The 8,893-nt window shown below is 40.1% G+C and overlaps 1 protein-coding gene across 3 annotated transcripts in view; it reads left to right on the top strand.

Annotated features, from left to right (window-relative positions):
* ap4e1 (adaptor related protein complex 4 subunit epsilon 1) overlaps window positions 1–8,618 on the top strand; it is a 41,429-nt gene extending 32,811 nt beyond the window's left edge. The window contains exons 18-22 of one of the 3 annotated variants that reach the window (XM_069911319.1): window positions 722–1,315; window positions 2,091–2,281; window positions 4,640–4,800; window positions 6,222–6,289; window positions 7,069–8,618. In XM_069911319.1, the coding sequence (XP_069767420.1) occupies window positions 722–1,315; window positions 2,091–2,281; window positions 4,640–4,800; window positions 6,222–6,289; window positions 7,069–7,215 (1,161 nt within the window). In that variant the 3' untranslated portion in view covers window positions 7,216–8,618. The remainder of the gene's footprint in view (window positions 1–721; window positions 1,316–2,090; window positions 2,282–4,639; window positions 4,801–6,221; window positions 6,290–7,068) is intronic. The other 2 variants (XM_069911320.1, XM_069911321.1) reach the window with 2 other exon arrangements.
* The last annotated feature ends 275 nt before the right edge of the window (window positions 8,619–8,893 follow it).

An 8,893-nucleotide genomic window follows, 5' to 3' on the forward strand; every position in this document is an offset into this window, starting at 1 on the left:
TGAATCAAGGCTGTATTGTAGCGGCGGCTACACTGCTAACAGAAGGATCGCACAACCAGATGGGTTGAGTTCAGTGAGCAAAGCTGATTTATTGCAGGCTGCCTGGGTGGTCTTATACTCCCAGCCCAGACCTGACTGAGAACCGCACTGGGGGAGGTCCCGACGTCACCGGGGTGTCATGTGGGTCACCAAGCGCAGGCTTCTGAGCCCGGTGCTGAGGTCGGGAGGAAACCCCCGACGGCGCCATTTTGGCCAGCTGCCCCGCCACGCGCGTGACAAGCGGGGCTGGTTCGCCTGCCTAATGGCGTACCACCACAGTATGTCTAATTAAAAAAAAATTTAATTCCATGGTAATCTTTTTAAAGTTTGATATTGATTTTGCTTTCATTTTTGCTAATTATCCCCTTTAAAGATGTCCAATTTGAGCAAATCCACTTGTAGTGTGTAAGAAATTGTGCAGGTGAACATGTAACAAACTTGTTAAGTTGGTTTGACATTCTGATAGCATACAACTGGCAGATGGATATATTTGATTGTACTGCATGTATAACTAGACTTGTGACAAAACACAGCAATTTGACATGGCGGAGTGCACAATATTTTTTTCAAAGGTTAATGTTACTGTGGATGCAATTTTTTGGGGTGGGGGGGGGGACAAATTCTGATCAGCAATTTAAAGACTTGTAATATGCAGTTCATATGTTTTGTGGAATCTTTCCAGATAGGAAAATCTCAAAGCACCGCCCATAAATTTCGGAGAAAGTTGATGAATGTGGAGAACGAAAATAGCTATGAAAAGCCAATGACTGCTCAGAAGGCAACTGCTTCACACCCTGCTCAACTTTCACATCCTGTGGATAATGTCCCAGAAAGTTGTATTTCCTTCCAAGAAAGTCAAGTGGTATCTCTTGGGAAAGCAACAACTTACCCTGGAATGGAACGTGCCCAAGTATCTGATCAAAGCTGGACTCTGAGTAATAACTTAATGATGAACAAAGCCAGGCCTACAGCATCAAAGGAATCATTTTCAGGTCTATTTGCAGATGGAAATTTTGACATTGTACAGCCTGCACTTTGCAACGCTGCCTCTGTGACCCGTGAACCAATCTCCAGTTTGACTCCAAGCTTTCCAGTGGAATTCTCCGAGTATTCTCATTCAAACCTTGAGCAAGTTTGTGCCACTGAAAACATAGCTTTGTTTTTCTGCAAAATCTGGAAAGAGGACTGTCTGCTAATAATCCTATTTTTTTCCAATCACAGCAATGTCAAAGTTATTAATGCATCTATCGACTTTGCATTAACTGAGGAATTGCAGGTAAATGTGATTGATGTCATCAGCCAGAATTAAAACAACGAAGCCAAGTATTTCCTCATTTGTTTGTAAGATATAATGATATTACAAATAAAGAAAATGGCAACGCAGGAGGCCATTTGGGCCATTGTATCTGTGAGGTGATAAGTTGGCATAGTGAAAGCACTCCAACTCTTGTTCAGCAGCTAGCCATACCTCATGTATTGAGTTTTTTTTTGCTCAGAGCTCCACATTCCCAAGTTCCTTGGATGGGGGGGGGGGGGGGCGGGGAAGTCCTCAGATGCAATTAATCTTTCTACCAAAGATTTATCTCTGTGAATGCCCTAAATTGATATTATACTGAGATTTCTATTACTCTTTGCTTAAATAAAATCCCTGATACTATTGCATTTTCAGAGCCTGTCAGGTTCTGCGATTGCAACAAATAATTTGCGTTGTTTTTAAAGTCTAACGAACGTGTGCAGTTGTTTATATTGTGATCTGATACGGAGAAGGGAGGGAAGTAGCCCATCTGCTAATGCATTGTCCCTCGCTGAGTGATAAAGCACATGCATTCTCCTCAGCTGCTGCTTGTTGGAAGTCTTTCATTTTCAATTTGTGAAAAGTGTTTGTCCTTGTCCCTGCCTGCCTAATGGATGGGCAAACCAGTGCAGAGAAAATTATAGTTCTGCACGTTAAATACTACCTTATCAGATAATATTTTTCTTGTTTGTATGTGACAGTCCAATGTGCTTATAATTTTGTCTAAATTTCCTAACTGATTTTAATTTATTTACAGGCTGGTGAGGATACAAATTTCCATTTTGACACAGTGGAGTCACATTTCTCAGACAGATGTCAGCTGTGTTTGCAGATGGTGAAACCGTGCACCCAGGTAGCCCTTGCAGGGCACATCAGTTATAATCCTGAGTACAGTCATTGTACTGAAGAGAAATTTACAATAGCTTTATTCTTATCTGATTTTCTCAGGTATGTGACTAAGATGCACCAAACAATGTTTATTACCAGTGATTAAGAACATTATATCACAATGTAACAATACTGCCGCACTTGCCATTGTAATGAATTTCTCGTTGCTTAAAATTACTTTGATTTGTTCTCTGGAGAATGTCTTGTGAGCAGCAGATGCACTGGGTGAATGTTGGTATTCTCAGGTAATCAAGAACACGCTCTGAAGGGAGAAAGCAAAAAGCAAATTTCAGGATTTAACTGTTCTGAGATGCGCCTTCCTCCCACAATTTAAAAAAAAAAGTATCTGGCACCTATGGGGATTGGTAGATGCTGGATAAATGAATTTTCTGGTTGCTTGGGATTGCGTGTTGCAAGGAAAGGCGAACTAACCGTGAGCGGGCGCCAATTTTAAACGTTTGTATTTTTTAACCTATTTATTTTCTGCCATTTTTTTTGCCAGTTGCTTGAATTCTGGATAAGGGGGAATTTTACTGATTTACCTTTCTAATCCAGTAAAACAATGCAGGCTCACTTGTCAGTGAGATATTTACTTGCCAGAAGAAGTCTGCTATGGGGAAGTATTAAAATTTCCACTTTAGTTAGGGTAATGGAATTTTTCTAAGGGATAGTGGTGTATTTGGCAGTCCTTCATGAATAATGCAATTAATGTGTGGGTGCAACAAGCAGTTAGGAAAATAAATATTATGTTAATCATTATTGTTAGTGAGGTGGTTAGTGCAATGATGAGGCAGCACCAACAACTGGGACCTGATTCACATCCAGCGCTGTCTATAAGGAGTTTGCAGGTTCTTCCTGTGTCTGCATGGGTTTCCCCCAGGGGCTCCGGTTTCTTCCCACTGTTCAAAACATACCAAAGTTGTAGGTCATTTGGGTGCAGTTGGGCGGCATAGGCTCGTGAGCCAAAAGGGCCTGTTACCGTGCGGTATGTGTTTTTTAAACAAAAAGTAAAAAGTCTTGCTTGGAAATTGATCTGACCTCAGGGGCTTGTGTTTCTGCAGCTTGTGTTACAGGCTAGTTATGGGGTAGGGATTAAGGCGTATTCGCTTCCCCATTTCTCCTAACTTGGGTCGTAAATGGCCAATATCGTTTTCCTGACCATGTGACCCATTGTTCCAGGCACTTCAATTAAAAAAAAATCCATGTTTCAATAAAATAATTTAATCTTGTTTTAATGCTGTGTCACATTAACCTTATGTCAATTTCATGAATGAAAATCTTGGTTTCATTAAAGATGTAATACTTTTATAATTGAAAAACCGGCAACAATAAATACAAAGCTCACCCTTCTCACATATTTTGGATTTTGACCTTCAGTTAATTATATCCAAACCGCTTAGTGAGTTGTTGTTTTAGTTTTGAGGGTGATTTGGAAGCCTTATACATCTGAAACTGACAACATATTCATGGGAAAGGGGTTGAGATTTGATTAACTCCAATGCACATGTGACAAAAGAAATTATTGCTGAAGCTGAGCCACAGACTTTTGGCTTTAAGCCTTAACTCAACTAACTGGTATCCTCCCAGGTTCAAAGGTACAGACACTTGAGGGGAGGGGGGGCGGGGGAATGAAGAAACTTGGGTGGAATAGGTATTCCAAAATGGGTAAGTGAGCACTAGACAGCTTTTGGGGATGCTACTTAATTCTCCTGTCCATTGTCTTTTAGAAGAATACTGACAAATAAGTATAGTAAACCCCCCCCCACCGGTATCTGGCCCCCATGGGGATTGGGAGATGCCAGATAAGAGAATTTTCTGATTGCGTGTGTGATTGGCGAATTGACCACTGGGGGCACCAATTTTAAGTTTGCATATTTTTTTCACCTAATTTTTGACAGTTGCTTGAGCCTACCAGCTGCGTGAATTCCAGATAATGGGGATTTTACTGTATTTTAAAATTTAGGCATACAGAACGGTAACAGGCCATTTCAGCCCAATTTACACTCAATTAACTTACACCCCTGGTATGTTTCAAACGGTGGGAGGAAACTGGAGTCCCCTGGGAAAACCCATACAGGTACACAGGGAGAATGTATAAACTCCTTACAGACAGTGCGGGATTCGAAACCTTGTCCCGATCACTGCAGCTGTAAAGGCTAACCTCTGCGGAAGATAATTATCATCCCTTATTTAGTTCAGGGCCTCAAAAAATGGTGCTTTTATGAAAATTAGTTAGTTTTCTGAGGACCACTTCTGCCTTCAGTATGGAATATATTAAAGGAAAATCAAGGCATCTAAATGGAATATTAGCTCTCCAAATAGATCAAAAGTTAAATAAAATGATGACATTGCCTAATTTCTTTGCAATACAGCGATTCTGGTTCTTTATAATAAGGTTTCATTTCTGACTGCTTGCAGGCCTTTAAAACTGTCCACTGAAGAATTTGGGAACCTTTGGCTTTCACTTACCAACGACGTGAAGCAGAATCTTAACCTATCATCAAATTCACCTGAAGCGCTGACTTCAGCGCTTCGTGCTCTGCAGAAAGAGTTCAGGCTGCATATTGTGGCCATTATAGGTAATATCTGTTTATTGTGCAGGCTCGAGCACCAAATTGTGCAATAATGCAGAACGTTGGACAGAAATTTGCCAATGAAACCTTTCTTGTTCCATGCAGTCAGATTGTTATTTTTTTCTAATTATTCTCCACTGTTCCCCTCCAGAAATTATCCACACATTCCTTAGAAGTGATGGCTTTAACTGATTTACTAGTGACCAGACTTTTTGTGTGCAGGGATGCTATTAAACAGCCATGCGTATATGATAGATTTAACATAATGGCAATCTGAGGAGCCATTTTGAACATTGGCATTAGATGTTCATTATGTTTAAACATGACATTGATTTTCTTGTCATCACTTGCGAAAGAATCTCTGCTGTGCTTTGGACAAATCTTTCTCTTGAACTGTGCATATCTGGGACAGGCAAGTACTGGCAATGGATGATGGACCAGCTCATCTGACAAGTCACTGCCTAGCCACGAAGTACACTGTTCCTTCTCCACCCCCCCCCTCCCCCCCGGCCATTGCCCCTGCTGGATGCAACCTGCTTGTAGATAGAGTGTTCGCACTGGGCACATGGAAGACCATATTTGTGTGCTGGTAATATTGGTCTTAAAGGCTCCCTTCCCAAAATGATTGCTATTGCAGCAAATAAGAAATATAAAGACAGCAGGCAGGTTAAATCTCAGAAGCAGGGGCAATAACAAGCACTTTCTTAGAAAAGATACATTTTTCAACGCTGTGATTTGCGGTGAGGATTAGATGCAAATCACAGCCAAGTTATCCCAGGTGGATGCTCCAAAGCACTTCCAAGATGTATGATTAGCATGTTATTTATGTAAAACATTTCTCTGTAATTTATTTTGCTTTTCAATGTCCTCAGTCTTGCCCTTTTTTTTGATACGATTCATCTTCCCCCACATCATCTCCGCTTCTCTCTAAATATCTGGAATTGTATCTTTAAAAACTCTGAAATAGTATTGCTGTGCATCAGATCAATGTTAGTAGAAGTTAAACCCTTATTTGATATTGTTTGGAATGTAGTACTTGGTTTAAAAATACTTTTCATTGATCCTGATGTCAAAACAAATGTATATATTTGTGACTGTTGATTAATTTAACCCACAATTACCATCTTTCTGCCGTTGCTGCTCTATTCAAATAAATGAAGATCTATTTATCTGCGGTTAGTTTGCAAACATATGAGTTGTATTGATTTTGTTTTTAAAAAGTGAAAAGTTGTTTAGAGATTTCTTAAAGTGAATAATTTCAATGCAGAGTTGTAAAAAAAAAACAAGGAAATGCATTTATTAAAAAAATCTACTTTAATAGCTTTGGATAACAGCAGGTAATTGAAAACCAGACCGAGAAATTAATAGAGAGCAATGCAAGGGTATCAGAACAGCCCAATAATCTCCACATCCTTTGTTAACCACAGTTATTGCCCTTGAGAGGACCAGCGGGAAGGGAAGCAACTTCAGAAAATGGTGGCAAGACAGGGAGAAGGTACAAACTCCTTACAGACAGCACCGAATTTGAACCCTGGTCACCTGTGGTGTAACAGCATTGTGCTAACTGTGCCACCCCATTATTAAAATTTTTAGACCTACAGCACAGTAACAGGCCCTTCTGGCCCACTATCCCATACCTCACAAATCCCCCAATTGACCTACCACCGCCGGTACATTTTGAACGGTGGGAGGAAACCCACGCAGACACGGGGAGAGTGTATGAACTCCTTACAGACAGTGTCGGATGAAACTTTTGGTGAAAGTTATTAGGTTGAATACATTGTTGGTAAATAAGGTAACCATAACTAAAACTCTTACCACCACCAGTTGCTTAAAGACAGGAAGTAGGTTTCATTAAACCACCTTCAATAATATCTATTAGCTATTCATGTTTTTCGGTTACTCAGTTCCAGCTGACTAATATTTAACTTTGATGACAGAGATCCTAAGACATTGTTGAAATTAAAGCAGTGTATTAGTTAGGAAGGATAAAATAATATCACTTAATTCTGTGGATTCCTATCCCAGAAGGGTCCCAGTGTCAATGTGTTCCCGCTCTTCACCTCCTGGAATGTAATACTGGACTGGGCTTGTTGTTTCAAGTGCGTTGGAGTTTATCTTGACTTGGATACCACAGAAAGTTGGCCTTGGTTTGCATTTAGTGCTTCAGTGAAAGCTGTAAAATAGATGTCAAGGAAACCAAACCTACCACACAGGTGGTATTTCTGCAGCTCTGGGATGTTTGTCCAAAGTAACCTTTACCTTTATCTGCAGGAGCAGAAGGGATCGTTGCTTGCCAGCTGCTTCCATCAACATCCTGTTTACTTCATTGTCGATTGCACGCTGGGATTCTGTCACTGTGGCTGCGATCAGGTTGCTGTGTCCTTCCAGACTGTTTGCTGTACGAGTGCCAAAAAGTGATACAAAAAAATACAACTTCATAAAAACCTGAAGCAAAAATAGTCGACTACCCCGTGTTTCATTCACTGGTTTGGCAGTGTTCCTCAAGTTATTGAAACCAAGGAGATGGTGAGATTTGATGAGGAACATGTCGTTCAAGGCCATTGCAGGTTGGTGGTTCCAGAACAACGATGTGACAAGAACAATGGTTAACCACTGCTCCCCCAAGCAAGAGCATTTTGCAGTGGTGAAATCTACCAGGCGTAGCTGCCTCTTACTGAATCTGATCTTTGGAGAGACCCTTAGATTTGATTTCCTTGTGGTTTCTGGAGAGATGTTCAAATATTTTACTTTGATACAGGGTGGCACTGTTAGCGCAACGCCGTTACAGCGCCAGCTATTGGGACTGGGGTTCGAATCCTGCACTGTCTGTTTGTACGGTCTCCCTGTGTCTGCATGGGTTTTCCACAGGGGGTCCGGTTTCCTCCCATCCTTGAAAGCGTACCGGAGGTGTTGGTCAATCGGGTGTAATTGGGTGGCACAGGCTCATGAGCCAAAAGGGCCTGTTAGTGTGCTGCAAGTCTAAATTTAAAATTTAAATTTCCAAAGCTTTTTATAAATATGGAAATTCTAGATGAGAGCTAGGTCAGTGGCAATATGAGCACTAGAAGCTGTAAAATAAGATAAAACATCATGGATTATGGTCGTGTTTTGATTCCACATTTGAAATTTTGGACATACTGGGATCTGTGAAGCAAACACATACTTCCCTACTTTTTCTGAATGCCAGTTACCTTGGAATATTGTATGTGCAGCATGTTTATAGTTTCAAACACATTTAGAAGTTCTCATTTGGGAGTTTTCATCAATTTATTCTGCTTGTGTTGCGACTTTTGAGTCGTAACTCTGTCGGTCGGTACCCATTCAATACCAGAAACATTTTAAATCATACACCATCAGTCTTTGAGCACAGAAATTGTCAAATTGTGTGGGGTTTTTATTGCATTTTTTCTTATTTTTTGTCCTATTTAAGCTGCATTGAAATTGCAAAATGAAATTTGCCTTTGGATAATGCAAGGACATTTTATTATACTAATACTCTCATTTGTTATGAGTTTCACAATTTGTTGCACTAAGATTAAAAGAAGGGAGTTTGCTTTTTTTTTTGCACTGGTCAAGATAAAATTAATAATCAGGGAAGCATTTTTATGCTGTATCAGAGCGGTCATGCATGTAAATTAACAGTACTTATTAAGACTAACCTAAAGCCTTATGTTTGTATAACAAGCTTTTTTTGGACTGGTGGTACAATCTCCCTGTTTAATAATGTGTGAATATATACAACATATAGTATGTTTTGTGATTTTTCTTTTTGTAAACATTGTAATTTAATGATTGCCTTCTCAATATAACTTTTTATCTGATTTGTTTGATCTTATTTTTAATTGCTCAGCAGTATCATGCCCGTTGGCATCCATCTTTCACAGTGTGATCAATTACTCTGTGACAGTTTTGACCTCCATTCAGTTTAGCTTAGATTCATTAAAATCACTGTGCAGCCACCAGAACTTCAGTTGTACGGTGCCACAGTCCTCTATCAACTAGAGCTTTGGATGAGTTCTTGTGAGATGGGTAAGTTATGATAAAGTATGTTGTATCTAACATTTTGTCTGTCGCTCTTCCGAAGCATTCACGTAAG

This window comes from Narcine bancroftii, chromosome 14 (assembly GCF_036971445.1).
Source record: "Narcine bancroftii isolate sNarBan1 chromosome 14, sNarBan1.hap1, whole genome shotgun sequence".
NCBI classification, from domain to species: Eukaryota; Metazoa; Chordata; class Chondrichthyes; order Torpediniformes; family Narcinidae; genus Narcine; species Narcine bancroftii.